We start from the raw sequence: 16095 nt of genomic DNA, 5'->3' as shown, positions 1-16095 counted from the left end.
TAATTGTATATTTGATAATGGTAACTGCTTTTAGTACAACTCTGAAGAAGGGTCATACAGATTCAAAACATCAACTCTATCTCTCTCCACAGATGCTGCCAGAGGTGCTGAGTTTTTCCAGCATTTTCTGTTTTTCTTCCAACTGTTTTACATCAGTGGTTTTCTTGTGGAGCAAACACCTCCAAACTTAACAGCTAAATAAATCTCTGGCCCAGAAGCATTTACCACTTTGCATTACACAATAACAAATTAAGAAATCATGTCACTTTTAATTTGCATTTATTTTGTTCTTAAGAATGTAGGCGACGCTAGATAAGAATCAACCACTCAATAGTGTTGCCAAAACTTACATATCCAGGTTGTGTTCAAATCTGTCAACAGCCCTAATAATAATTCACATTTGTGCCTAGAGTGCACACAACAGTTACTATGAGGTTTCAACACCATCTTTTGTATTTGAAAAGGTGTATGTTCTCAGCAGCTGGAAACCTCATTTCTAAAATTATATTCTTGCAAATTCCTTTTCTGCACCCACCCCTCAAAAACCTGCAGGCAAACTGTTGCAAGCTTCTCCCCTATGTGGCTTGCACAAGCAACCAGATAAAGCACAAAATAATTCATCTGAGACAGACTCACTTGCTCTGCATTTCATTGCTGCTTGCAGCTACCACAACTGAGCTCGTGAGCTTACCATGTGGTGAATCATGAGCTCAACCTGAACTCCATCAATGTGATGCAGCATATGCCACCCTACCCAGAATCACAGCCTAACTCAGTTAGTTGAGAGACTTTAGGAATGCATCTAATAGGAGGGGTTCCAAAATGGGTTAATGTTTGTACTGTTAGATGAGCTATAAAAAAACTACAAAGAATTTTGCCTTCATGTAGCACTTTTCATATCTTCAAGCTATTAAGTTACTTTTGAAGTGCAGTCACTATTGTGTAGTAGGCAAACACGGCAATCAATCTGTTAAGTCCCACAAATAGTGATGAAATAAGTGACCAGTCAACATTTCGGTGGCATTGATCAAAGGACACTGGGAAAACTCTGTTCTTTGAACTGTATTATGCAATCTTTTATGTTTAACTATCTCAACTAAAGACAGCATCGCCAGCAATGCAACATTCCCTCAATACTACACCAGAGTTAGGCTAAGTCGTAGAGAAGCTAGAACCCTTGTCTTCTGCTTCAGAAGCGAGTGTAACTGCTGAGTCAGACTGACATTTCTTATAGTAGGTTTAATTCCAATTAGCTGTGGGACCATTATAAGTAGCTGCAGAAATCTCTGGTTAATGGGTGTTGATAAAGCAGGGGCTGCTAATATTTGCTGACAATTCAGTGACTGCTGTAGAATGTGGATTTCACATGAGGACAGGAAAAGGTAACCCCCTCCCCAAGTCCCACATTCCCATATAGTGTGTGCTCTAGGTATAGATACAAAAGCACACTCAGAAAATGGCTAGTTGGGTGAGGTACCAGAGTGCAGCCATAACTCAGCACATCGCTGACCAGAAAATGCCAATCTCCACAAGAAAATTCATCAGGATCTATTTCTTAAAAAAAAAATAAAGCTTCTTAGATTGTACTTTCATCCTCTCCAAGTGAGCTCAGAATAACAGGGGAAGCTTCTACAGGTGTCAATTGTGAACTAATTGCAACAAAATGCATAAGTCACCTGGGAAACTCGCCTTGTAAAGTGAAGCACTTGGCCTCTACATGCCTCCTTCTGACAACAGTTGCAACATCAGAAAATTGTGATGCAAGTACATGTTCTTCACAGCCACTGTGGAAAGGCACTGAGCAGACACTCAGTAATTTCCTTGCAAGGCAGGAGGTATGGCGTGGATTAGTGTGGAGTGGACGGGGAATCAATGGCAGGTTAGTTTAAAGTGGTTTGTGCACAGTTTGCAAGAGGGAAAAGCCTGGAAACAGAGAACATGCAAGGATGATGGAGAGAAGAGGGAAAGGGTGCAATAAACACATATCAATTTAAATTTTGATAAATTCCTTTATCAGAGATTTTTTTTTGTGATCAATCATTGGTAAAAATAAATATTAACAGCTCATTCAAAAGAAAAGCAGGCAACTTACAGGCAGGTTTAGTTTCACAGCATCCACAGGCTGCTGGAAAGGCCATGCAAACTGATGTTTCCATATCGTCTTCAGGAGCACTTTTGACAGAAACTGCAGCTGATTCGTCAACCTTTTAGATCGGTTAGGGTTGGACGTTTCAGGAGGGGGTGGATTGCCGATAACATTGCTTGGTTGTTGGGGCTGGGCTTGTGACTGTGTTGAAGACATTTGTGTGCTTTCTAGGCCATCCCCCATCGCTGGTAATTTTCTTAGTCTCTTCCCTGGACCACTTTCACTCGACATACCATTGATCCCATTGTAGACCTCACCTGGCAACCTGCAATGAGAAAGAGGGGAATTAGAGATTTGAAATTCCATGTAGCAGCTCATAAATTTAATACCCAAGGCAAACTTTTAATGAACCTCTATGCATTTGACCTAGATTGAGGTATTAATGAATTAACCATCTAATAAGGATCCAGGAACCTAGATACATTCCCAGGCACTATAGTTTCAGGATCCAAAAACACTAAGCGACCAAAGTGTGACTTAAGTGCCCTGCTCTCATAGGTTTACACCTAAAAAAAGGTGCCAGGTTTACTTATGCAAACTTAATCTTAACGTTTTACACACATTGCCTGTAACTGAACAGTGAAATTACAACGCCTGCTTCGCCAGGATTGCTCAGGTATTCCATAAACAATCAGTATCTCATTGCTGGAGGTACCACACAGAACCTGAACTGGGGCTTCCACTGCATTGTTGAACTAAGTGCTGAGGAAGATTGAGTAAAAGATGCCTGCAGCTGTCTGCCTCAACAAAATTGTTGCTTTACTTTTCAGGTTGCTGCACAGAACTCAGTAACTGAGCTGCCAGTATTAGGATACAAACAAAAACAGCCTAGATCATTGTGGGTTGACCATTTAGCTTATATTTACATTTATGAATAAAGCTGCCAGCCCTACTTTTTAAAAAAAGGCTTACTTTGAAAAAATCCAAATATGCATTAATACAGGGTTTAATCATAAGCATGTCTGCAATTAAAAAGTCTAATGATGACCATAAAACCATTGTCAATTGTTGTAAAAACCCACCTGGTTCACTAATGTCTTTTAGAGGAGAAAATCTGCCATCCTTGCCTGGTATGGCCTACATGTGACTTCATACCCACAGCAATGTGGTTGACTCTTAAAATGTCCTCTGAACAAGGGTAATTTGGGCAATAAATGCTGACCTAGCCAGCAATGCTCATGTCCCATAAATGAATAATCTTTAAAAATGTTGATCATATTGATTTAAATTACCCAATCATTTTTCCTCCCAAATCTTCACAAACTATTATGAGCGCATTCAGCTAGCAATAAAGCTATGCTATGGACTAAACAACAATTTCCTGCTGACTGGAACTCTAATGCTTAAAGCGAGTATGACTCAGTATGATTTTGCCACAGTTCCACAATAAAACTGTTGGGAAGCTAATAGCCATCAACAAATGTTCCCCTAATTTTTCTTTATTGTGCATGGCCTATTTATTGCACTGAGTAGTGTATATTACAGATTGCTGTGTGGCCACAGACTTGTACAGCTTAAAGAAAACACTGATCACTACTTTCACAAGCCTGGCAACACTGACTCATCCACAGCGCTGCAACTATGTTATGGGTCCCTAAAGTGATTGGCTATATTTAAGACTTGTATTGCTCTTTCCACCAATTAATACTTGTACAAGGTGACCCAGCTTGGCCTAAATAGCCAAGTGGTTATGGTACTGGGTTTGTAACCCCAAGATCAAGAGTTCAAATCTCACAATGGCAAAATATGAAACAATGTCACTTCATCTGAATAGGAACAGATGGAAACGGGTTTGTACTCGAAAGAGTTACAAAGTGACCCAATGTAAACCAATGAGAATTAGGGCTCTAACACACCTCCTGATAGCTGGCAGTTGATTGAACCCACCCTGGATGAATTGGACCAGAAAATGCGAGAGGCTGAGACTGAACCTCATGAAAGGAAGAGGAAAGTAGAATCACTGTGGCCCGTCTTCAGGCTCCACCACCAGCGAACACGTTACATATTTGACCTGTTCTATAAGGGAAAGGTAATTAGCAGAGAGCTGTATGATTATTGCATAAGGGAAGGATATGCTGACAAGAATTTCACTGCTATGTGGAAGAAACAGGGCTATGAGAACCTGTGCCGTCTCCGTTGCATCCAGACCTGAGACACCAACTTTGGAACAAACTGCATCTGCAGGGTCCCCCAAGAGCAAGCTTGAAGTGGGAAGGATTACTGAGTGCACACACACTGGATGCAGAGGCTGCTTTGGTTGAATTTGTCCTTTTTGAATAAGGAGGTTTTAGTTTGTGTAATCGATTTTATTTTGAATCAATATATGGGCCATAATTAGGACAAGATGTAGCTCTCTTCTAAGCAGCTTTGTTTTTCAAAGTGGAATATATTGAATTAAAATGTATTTTAAAACTGAAAAAAAATTAGTTAATGCATGAAATAAGCAAATGAAACTCATTCTACAACTTTCATTTGTGTCACATCTTTAACACAATGAAATGTTCCAAGGTACTTTACAGGAACATTACCAGAGAAAATGCAACAGCGATACAAGGGCAGATAAATAGGTTTTATCAAGTATCTGAACAGAGATTTAGGGAAGGTATATACAGACCTTGGACTATGCAGCAGAACGAAGGGAAATCAGGAATGTGGAGGCCATATCTGAGCAATGCAGGGGAATGCAGGACTAGACGAGTTTATAGGCAAACTTTCCTAGCAGAATACACTAGTAGTACCAAAGAAAGCTAGATAGTTTAATAATCCCTAAACCAAAAATATCATCTGGTAGAGAGAGACAGTGAACACAGCTTTTGGTTAAAAAGGAGGGAGTGGAGATGATTGCTTCACTGTGCCCTATTTATTGCACTGAGTAGTGTATATTACAGATTGCTGTGTGGCCACAGACTTGTACAGCTTAAAGAAAACACTGATCACTACTTTCACAAGTCTGGCAACACTGAAAGAGAAATGGGCAAGTTTTTCATTAGTTTTCCACTAAATTAGAACAGCATGTGCCTGTACATATAAGCACACAGGCGCACACACACCACCTCCCCAACCAGCGAAAGAGCATCTAACCAGCAAGTGCCATGTTTAACATATACATGAACTCTTATTTTCACACCACTTATTAGTATTTAATGACAAAATGAAGCCACCAGTACAAAAGAAATGTCATCATGCTGTACATTAATTATCATTTTATGAAAGGTATATATCTTGTACATCTAGACAAGGCTGACAGTACAATGGTGCAATATAGTAACATGCAGCTGTCCATATTCTCGTGTACTTCCTTGAAAGTAAGGCTAGCATTTATTTAGCACCTCCCCTGACCACATGATGTCCTAAAGCCAATGAAGCACAACTGAAGTCTAGTCACTATTTTAATGTAGAAAACACAGCAGCATAAGTTGCACACAGCAAGTTCCCACAAATAGGAATGTGGTAATGACCAGATAGCTTGTTTCTGTGCATGTTGATTAAGGGGCAAAACATTGGTCCAGGATGCCAGGGATAACTCCCCCGGTCTTCAAAATAGTGTTTCAGAATATATATATATTTTTTTTTAAAACATCCACACCGAAGGGAACGTTTAACATCTCATCTTAAAGATGATACTTTTGTCAGCACAGCACTCCCTCAAGTACTGCCCTGGAGTGTCAGCCTTGATTTTTTGTGCCTCTGGGGTGGGAATTTGAACCCACAATCTTCTAACTCGGAGGCAAATGCATGATCAACTGAGCCACAGCTAATACCTAGGATAGTAGTAGGATGTTCAAAGGTTATTGCAGAAAATAAAAGCTCATGGTGTAGGGGGTAGTATATTAGCATGGATAGAAGATTGGTTGCCTGGTGGAAAACAGTATGCATAAATAGGTCTTTTTTCTGATTGGCAGGATGTGACATGTGGGTCCAACAGGGGTCTGTGCTGGGGCCTCAACTTTTTACAATTTCTCAATGACTTAAATGAGGTGAGCAAAGACATGGCAGCTAAATTTGCAAATGACACAGAGATAGGTAGGAAAGCATGTTGTGGACATAAGGAGATTGTAAACAGATATAGATAGGTTGAGGGAGTGGACAGAAATCTGGCCGAAGGAGTATATTGTGGGAAAATGTGAAATTGTTCACTTTTGCAGGAAGAATTAAAAAAAAAGTATTATTTAAAAGGAGAACAGCTGTAGGATTCAGAGGTGTAGAGGGATCTAGGTGTCCAGTGCATGAGTCACAAAAAGTTAGTATGAAGGTACAGTATGTAATCAAGGTGGCTAATGGAATGCTATCCTTGATTGATAGAGGAATTGAACATAAAAGTAAGGATGTTATACCTCAGTTATACAGGGCATTGGTGAGACCACATTTTGAATGCTGCATGCAGTTTGGGTCTCCTTATATTTAAGGAAGGATGTAAATGTGTTGGAGGCAGTTCAGAGGAGGTTTACTAGATAGATACCTGGAAAGGGGTTATCTTATTGGGAAAGATTGGACAGACTGGGCTTATTTCCAATGGAGTTAAGAGTGAGCGGTGACTTGATCACGTATTTAAAATTCTGAACAGTATCAACAAGGTGGAAGTGGAAAGGATGTTTCCCCTTGTGGGTGAATCCAGAACCGGGGGCACTGTTTTAGAATTAGGGCAAAGTTGGAGAAATTTTCTGAAGGCTGTGCTACTTTGGAACACTGCTTCAGAAGGCAGTGCAGGCAAGGTCACTGAATATTTTTTTTAAGGTGGAGGTAGATAGATTCTCGTTAGGCAAAGGAATCAAAGGTTATCAAGAGTAGATGGGGATGTGGAATTTGAAACAAACAGATCAGCCATGATCTTATTAAATGGTGGAAAAATCTCAAGGGGCCAAATGGCCTACTTCTGCTTCTATTTCGTATGTTTTTATGCAAGGGAAGTGCACCCAGATCTCCCTTGCTTGACATTACAATGATAGAAGGCCCTTTCAGAAACTGACAATAGAATTCCAGATCCATGAAAATTATGGCCCATGATTTTCCCATCTTGAAAAGGGAACTTTTGTTATATTGGTGGGGAGAAGAGAGTAAAGAGAAAAAGATTTTATGCTCATGCTTTCTCTTTAGGGCGCAAATAATTGTAAAAGCAGGAATACCAAGACACACCCAAAAACAGGAAACAAACTAACTGCCTACAAAGAGCACGAGTAGCTGCAAAAGAACAAGTCCTAACACATCTTACCAGTCCTGGAACAAACAATCAAGGAAGAGAAATGAGTAAAATTTGAAAGAAATGAAACGAAGCCTAAGTTAGAGTAATAAAGGATGGTTAGTAAGCAATGGGAATAAAATAGTATACCCATGGGACTATACCTTAATAGCATTAGTACAGAGGTGGGGTGTAATGGAGACAGGGAGAGAGAAAAAATACAGGAGTGCTGCAACACAAGATTTCAAAACATTACACAATTCTTCAAAAATAGATTGCAGCATACCAATATGACAGGACCTTAAAAATAAACTAAAAGCAGGTGGATTTGAGCAATTCCTGTTTGTCCCTTCCAGCTGTAGTGTGAAGCAAATTGTTGTTCTGATGGGTAGTAGATTTCAGCTCAAGTATTTGGAGAATTGCAGTCCCACAGTAAAGAATATGCATCGTGCAAGTTTCCAAGAGTTGTAATCTCAAGAACTTTGAACTCCCAGTTATTAACGAAAAGTAATTGCAGCACAAGATTTCATGCCCTAAGCAAAAATTTACTGCACAAGAATTAAACAAAGTGCTATAGCTTTACACCATGTTTTGTAAAACCTTATATTTGAACCCAAAAATCTCAACAGACCACTTGTCATTCTCTTTTTGATTCCAACCCAAGAGTTCCTGTATACATTACAGGATTTTAAGGATCCTCAAGATCTTCTCCCAAGTCCAAGCCATGGTGTGCCACAGGAATTCAATTTGACTCTCCTCAGTTTCCTTATCTGCCACTTAAACTTCCAGAGCTCGCTCTGTGATGATTCTAGTGATCTCTTCCACCAGCTTTAATGGGAAGGGCTGACAATATTAATTTCTCATGCATTTGGACTTTTCATTTCAAGCATGGGCTCCAGTCGCAATTCCTGCTTAGCGACTCCAACTCAAGAACATTCCTAGTTGCAATAAATGCTGGCTCAGCCAGCGAAGCCCACATCCCATGAATGAATTTTTTTAAAATTCCTTATGACCTCTATGCTCCTTGTTGTGGCTGCTGGCAGATACAGCACTGCCTTCTTACACCTTCAAAAGCTCACCCTGCTGGCAACTTTCTCTCTCTGCTTGCCCCTGTGAGAAAATCACAAAGATAAACCCAGAACAAAAGACTGCGTCCCTGCAATCTATCTTCATAACAATGTGGCAACCTGGGATGTCCCAGATAGAAACTTAAACTAATTGCATCCCATTTTAAACCTGTTCTTACAACTAAAAAGTTTATGAATATTTTAAGATCTTCCCTTGTTTACTCTTTGCTTTCAAACTTCTCTTTCATCTGGTAAATTACATGAATAATTTATCCCCCTCACGAAGACACCTGTAGACACCTCATCTACACTAAGATTATTGTTCAGCATTTTCACACTTCTATTTGACTTTATTGAATAAACACATGCCACGCTTTAAATTTCAATCACTAAGTCGGTTTACCTATCTCCCAACCAGTTGCTTCCATTATCTTATTTTTTAAAACTTTAACTCCAACCTAAAAGTTTTATTCCTAACACACATGGATCGTGAAATGTTCTTACAGTATGCTGTTGATGAAGCATTCACAGATGGTGCAAGCAAATCAGACCAATCCTGAACCCATTTACAACTTATGAGCAAGCTCATAAATTTACCGCGCACGTCAAGGAATGTACAAGATGCCCAAATTAACCTGCAAAGAACAGTCCTATTATTCCAAATTATAACTACACTACCAACCACAGTTAGGATGCACATTAGCTACTGAAAGAATCAAGAATTTCTCTAATTTTGACAACAAGAAGTTGTCAGAATGAAATCATGCATTAACATTTCCATTAGCGCACACATTACACAATAGTGACAGTCTTAATAGTAAACAGCAAATCTATGCACAGTACTTGGTTAGATATTAACTGATGTGATGTGCAATGATAAAGATAGTTCGGGTCACAGTATCTAACATCTCTGGTATAGAATATTGTGCTGTGTGAATGAGAGCTGGACCCTCAATAAAGGATGAGAAGAAGATTGCATCCTTTGAAATGTGGCACTGGCAAATGGTCCTTGGAATCAGCTGGACAGAGAAAAGAACCAATGAATTTGCTTGCAGGAAAATCAGAGCCCCAGCATCTCTCAGGCTTTTAGCTAAGTGAAATAGAAATTGAGAAGGTATGACCTCACTGGAGAAGGGGTGAGGAGGAGGGTGCTGGTGGTGAGAGCCTTGTGTTGGTAACAATAAAAAGTGAAACATCAGGAAAGAACAGGGCAGGTCAAAGGAGAATCGGATACATTGACATCACCACAAACTGGACAAGAGGGGAATGACAGTGATGCCCAGAATTGCAGTGAACAGATGCCAGCAGCCTCTCGTGGACTAAGACAATGAATTTACACCTAAAATCAGCTGATTGATCAGCTGGGCTGCACATTACAAACTGATAATGTGCTCCATGTTCTAAATTGAAAATCAGCTTATGTTAGTTTCAGATATAGAATAAATAGTAAACAATATAAAGAATTTGCATTTATATAGCACCTTCCAAGGCCCCTACTTGTCCTAAAGTGCTTCATAACCGAAGGACTAAGTGTAGTCACTGTTCTAATGTAATATTTTAAAGTCTAGTTTGTATGGTTTATTTCTGAGAAACCCACAGCTTTAGCAAAGATTTCTAGATGCTACACTCCCTAATTGTGGTCTTGCCCTGCATGGCTAAAGTATGTCGTCATTGTAGTCTTGATCTGATCTTGATCTTGGTAGAACACTAAACCTGCATCTGTTTCAGAAACTTAAGTTTAACCTGCAAGTGATGCACTAAACTATGTCCATCTCCAACTGGGACAATTCTTAATTTAAATTCTTGTAGAACTTGTATAACCTTTGGCTTCTCTCTCCTGCTTGTGTGTAAAATACATGTAATTCTCAACATAAACACCTTCAATACAATGTCAACCAGTCCATCTGATAAACCCTGCATTACTCCAAAGGATTTCCCAGTTAGGTAGGCTCAATATCTTAGGCAGGCACAAGCCAAGCATTTTATATCATCTTTTAAATTGAGTAGGTCTGCCCAGTAGTTCCAAAGCATTTTACTCTAAGTATAAATAATAATGCCAAGACAATTAAGATAAGCAATAGGTTAGTTGTAGATTTGGAGTAACTTTTTTCTTTGTTTAGCCCTGAATAATTGTACAAGACAGTATGCTAAGGGTGGCTCTCCTTGAAGTTATCCTGGGCATTTATCTTGGTCAAACAAAACCTAGAAAAGCCTAGGCCTACAGTGGTTTAGTCAGAGACAGGATCCAAAGATGGTTCAGATTCTTTGCCCTCAGTGTTGTCTTGGAATACCCACAGTTTAGCATGCTTCAGAGTTAAATGGGATTGTTATAAAAGCCATTTTTAGGTCACAATTCCTGAAGCCACTACAGTAGTGTTTTCACTGCTAAGCAAATTTATGATTCATCAACATTGGGACTATAAAACAGAAAAAAATTATAGTTTGGGTTGGGGATACATGAAATGCAAGATCTATTCTTCAAATTTGCACCCACTTCTCAGTTATTGGGATTAAACTTTTAGATGAAATTGATTAGCACCAACTAATCTGGGAACAGTGTCAAAAGAAATTTCAACAGGGAGCCTGTATGAAAACAATGTATTGAATCTAATAAGTGAGTAAAGCAGTATACAGTAGCTTCCAAAGTTCAAACATCAATTCCACGAATGCCTGGAGAAGCATGCGTTCGTGCAAAATATGTCAACTGCTCTCATCCACTCCTGGACTGCTCCATTTTAGCATCATATCAATACATTTGCCACCTGTTGCCAAGCGTCTGAACTCATATAAGCTAGATGCTTAGAGCTACCTCAACATGAGCCCGAATGACATTGTGCCAGTGCTTCCTCATTATTATTGTGCAAAGACTTTGAGATAAATAGCATCCACACTGCATTATAGAGACAGAGTTCAGAGGGGAATCAAAAACCTGCACCTTCAGAACTAAGAGCTTCTGATTTAAAGGTGCAATCCGCCTTCTTCCAAATCATCCCATGCCATTTATTTAGCAAAGTTAACAAGTATGAGACTTCCATTGTTCATCCTGTGATGAAACGCTAATTATTCCTATTCTTCAAGTATAAAATTAAATTATGTTTTAGAAATTTTGTAATACATTATCTTGATTTTCACATTCTCTAAACATTACCTGAAGGGTTCAACAATGGTCATATTGCCAAATGACTGGGGTCTCAAATTTTGCAACATTGCAATGAAAACAAATCTTGCTAAAAAGCTATCCCTGAAGGTTCATTCTACAAATTCAGTTTTTCAACCCAGGCAATAAACAAATGAGAGGAAAGGATCTGCAAACTTGGTTTCTGCTTTTAAATCAAGTTGTGACTAACCAGCTACACGTGTCAAAAAGCCTCAGGCTCCATTCCTACGAGTTAGCTGATCACAGATACAGGAGCAACTGGAGCATTCTAATTGGGCTCTACACATTTGTTCTAAAGGTGACTGTTAAGAAAAAAACAAAATCAGCCAAAGTTTCTAATCCTGGTCACTATCCACTGCTGAAAAATGTGCATGAACAATGGATGATAGTAGGACTCCACTTCAACACTTAAGGTGAAATGGCATGTAGACACTAACTTCCTAAATTCACACAAGAATTATCACTTGAACCAGGTACTGGAACACCACCTTTTGAGGAAAAGAATGGGTACTGTGGGAAAGGATGATAGAATAGAGGAAAAAACTGAGCAAAATGTAAAGAATGATAAAAGTTCTACAGAACAAGGAGGCAGGTTGGAAAAAAGATGGGGAGGAGATGCAGGAAAGTGATGAATTAAGGGGGAAACGTGCACAGTGCTATGGGTGGGTGGGTGGGTGGGTGGATAGTTAAGTGACAAAACAAATGGGGAAGGCATGAGGAAGGTGCAGAACTGGAGAGCAGGTACACAAGCAACTGATTAGAGTACAAACGTCTTATAATTTGTTTCCCCACCCAGGATCCCACTTACAAGCTACCCCTCATTGCAGCCCTATACTGGTACCTCACTAGTTACATTTTTCTGAAACATCACTATAATAATGCTGTGACAGCCTCAGTTAATTGCTCTACTTCTAAAGGGTTCAAATCCTCCAAATCAAAATGCATATTACCAACTGAGGTCAATTTGACAACATAACAGGAGATCCACTTATCCACATAGAAGTATTGCATAATATTTTCCCACAATGATCCAATTACTTAAAATTCACCGCTATGACAAAACAGAGCTTCAGCAACTCATGAAACATGATTCAAAGCCAGGGCAGATGCCCCAAATGAAATCCATACACTTTTAGATTTTTGGATTAATTCATTCTCACAATCTGAGTGTCACTAGCATGGCCCTGAATAAGATCGAAGGCTGTTTCCCAAACGGTGTTGGTCTGGGACTGGAGGCACATGTAGGCCTGGCCAGTTGGGGTGGGCAAACTTCCTTCCATAAAAGAATGTTTACGACAATCTGACAGCACAATGGTTACATTTAATAATTCTAGATTATTTCAAGGCCTTCTTTATATTAAAAAAGAAATTCAAATTGCCATGGTAGGATCTGAATTCATGTTCACTGGATTATTTAGTCTAGGCCACTTGATTACTAGTTCAGTATCATAATTATTACATTATGTACCCTAACACATTATGATTCAATATTCATAAAATTGTTCCAGTTACCGTTGTTGTCTGCTTTATTTAGAATTATAAAATTGATTCATGCACAAGCTATATTTTAAAAAATATGGGGCATTTGTAAAAAAAAATTAAGCAAAAGCTCCAACAGTTGAACCAGTGCATCATTCATTTAAAAAGCCTTCAGGGTTAACAGTTTACAGTTACAAACAACCAAACCTTTGTTCATTTCTAAACTAAACAAGGCAATAATCTAATGGACTTGTTCAATGAAGTGGAAATGTATTATACAACCATAATTCAAGTGCATGAATCACACTGTTGATTTAATCATGTGAATACATTGCACACAGCTTACACACACTGCCTATTTGTTGGTTAACCAACCTAGTTAACGACAATAGGCAGTTATCTAGTCATTGAACAAATAGGTATTTAATTGACAAATAGTCAGTCAAGGAAAGAAGTAGCTGTAACATATCTACACTATATGAGCAGTTTATTAAACTATTTGCTCGGACGGGAATGTAATCTGGTTAAATCTGAATAAAGCAAGCTTTTTAATGTCAAGCACATTTAAAAATATTTTTCACCTCAATGTTCTTAAACAATTTATGTGGTAAAGTTAGAAAGTACCTGACAGTATGAACACAGAAGTTGGGCTGCTATGTTGATATTTCACCATAAAAAGTTTTGGAATGGATAAAAACTATTATAAGGTGTCAGACAACAGAGTAGCTAATTAATTTCAGCCATCTCATCTGCAGGTCACGGTAGAAAACTTGAAATAAACGGGAAATTAAAAAGAATAAATCCATCAGATATAAATCCACAAACAAGATGTCGGAGTATACCTTCACTCCATTTAAAATGAAACTTTGTCCAGTTACTATCGACACTGGTGCCGAAGCAGCCATAAGAAAGAAAAGGAAATGTGGCATGTTTGGGCAATTGGACAAAAAAACTCACATTTGGGCCTTGATATCTCTTGGTCAAGAAGCCTGTTGCACTGGCTCATGTGAAGGACGACCAATTGGGCAGAGGATGGAAAAAAAGAGCCCCTTATTGAACTGCATGCTAGCAAGAATTAAGGTGGAAAGAGAGTGTGCAGGGAAGAAAATTAGGCCAAAATATTGAAAAACATTAACATGTTAGAAAAGAAATACAGTCTTTTTCTCCCACTCCATCTGTTATAAGTACTGTAGAGGCCTCACTGCTTCCCAGGAGAAAGAAAGCAATGTTCCTTTTAAAGCCAATAGGGAAGGTATAGACAAGGGGTAATGAAGAAAGTGAGGATGCATTCCCTAAACACAATTATCCGCCCATGGGGAATTTTTTGTTTTTAAATGATTAATATTGAACTTGTTGCATCCTGACTATAAAGAGCTCACTCCTTATACAATAGTTCAGCATATTAAATTCACTGCTACTCCATTTTCATGGCCAATTATTATGGTGGATAGCAAAAAGTTTTCCCTTCATGTTATATCACTGATTGGAGGTACAGCATGAGGGAGAAACGTACAGAAGCATAAATGAATGGTGTTGAAAGGAGAGAGGAGGAGGAGGCTCCAGTGCCACAAACACCGAAATGCACCTACTGGACCAAAGTGCCTGTTTCTGCATTGTAAATACTTTGTATCCGCAATGTTAAATTGCACTTCAGGCTTCATCACTATAATATTATCAAATACACAATATGCATTTGTGTAAAATAATTCCATATTCACCATCCCACCAGTTACATGTTTTGAGACTGTAAACAAAATCTTCACCCAAGGTGAAGGAGGGAGATTTTTTTCCCAAACACCCAACACTGATTTGCTGGCACAGATCCCACTATATATGTCAGTAGGGCAATTGGTGAACAGGATATTTGTTTCCTAGATCTCCACTCCTAATATACTCAATTCAACAGCTGCTACTCACATGGCGAAAGCTGCTCTTAACAGCCGTCTCAACTAATTACCTGGCAGAGATCCAGCACTATAGAGCTAATTCTGATTCTGTGCAGTATCCTTCAGTAAAGAAAACAATGTAAATTTGGAGAGTTATGCAAAGCTAAAATGTCTTAGAAGACTGCTTGGACAAAATTTTGCATATTTTAATTTCTATGCTAGCAGATGCATGACGGAGAGGTTAGAGGGAGCACAGGCTGCCTTTAACAATGGATTTGAAAGCCACAAAAAGAAAGCCCAGGGGAAAATAACATGCTGCAACAAGTCAAATTTAGATCCACATTAGTTAAAATAGAGCACTAACTTCACAAAAGAACTTATAAAACAATGTACCATCTTGGACAGACAGACCTTGTGTATCGATGCTCAGCACCAATGTTTGGGACAAGATCACCTTCACCCCCCCCCGCCCCAGCTGAGTTGCTGTCAAGTGCTAAGCTAAGTGGGGGAAAACAATATGCTCCCCCTTCCTCCCAACTAAAAATATAGAAATGGTCATAAGTTTTCAATCCTGCGCTTCCTTGTCATCAGATCAGAGCATCTCTGGCTAAAGCTGCAGTTACGGAATATGCCAGAGAGATCAGGAGATAAAGAGGACCACAGTGGCTTTCACAAATATGGAAAACTGATCTTGGGAGAGTAATGCAGGTAGCCCATTAGCTAGTTCTACAAGAAGCAGAACAAATGTATTCAGGCAACTTGTTTATTCTCTTTAGGTCTTCCTGACCCCATAATACAGGCTGCTCTTGGACTCTGCTGAGTGATGCACAGAAATTTTGTTAGAATCTGCCATTCAGCCCTCCATACCTATACTCAATTTAGGCCGATTTGCAGTTCTATGCAATTTGTTCCTTTCCAAGCTATGCAGAAAGTAGCCACATCAACTTTCATATATCGCCAGTAAAGCGCTTCACTTCTTTTCAGTCCACTTAGCAGGCAAAATAAACTTGGGACTTGTATAACATACTGCTGCAGGTCACAAACTTTACAAATTACTACACAACAAAACCGAGATTAAAGGCCAGTTGAGATAGTCTTATGATGTTGTTTGAGGAAAGGATATGAGTCACGATACCTCCCTGCTCTTCCAGTAATGCAATAGGAGAACAGATTCCATGCTAGCC

At 39.1% G+C, this 16095-nt stretch overlaps 1 protein-coding gene and 1 pseudogene across 5 annotated transcripts in view; one reads left to right on the top strand and one right to left on the bottom strand.

The window, feature by feature from the left end:
• Positions 1 to 16095, bottom strand: part of brd4 (bromodomain containing 4) — a 171865-nt gene that overhangs the window by 101314 nt on the left and 54456 nt on the right. For all 5 annotated transcript variants that reach the window (XM_041177092.1, XM_041177091.1, XM_041177090.1 and 2 more), the window contains one exon: positions 2093 to 2411. In XM_041177092.1, coding sequence (XP_041033026.1) covers positions 2093 to 2377 — 285 coding nt within the window. In that variant the 5' untranslated portion in view covers positions 2378 to 2411. The remainder of the gene's footprint in view (positions 1 to 2092; positions 2412 to 16095) is intronic.
• On the top strand, positions 2870 to 4407 carry LOC121271301 (annotated as a pseudogene).

Source organism: Carcharodon carcharias, chromosome 30 (genome assembly GCF_017639515.1).
Source record: "Carcharodon carcharias isolate sCarCar2 chromosome 30, sCarCar2.pri, whole genome shotgun sequence".
Taxonomy (NCBI): Eukaryota; Metazoa; Chordata; class Chondrichthyes; order Lamniformes; family Lamnidae; genus Carcharodon; species Carcharodon carcharias.
Note: the sequence above shows the minus strand (reverse complement) of the source record. Positions and strands in the feature narration are given on the sequence as shown.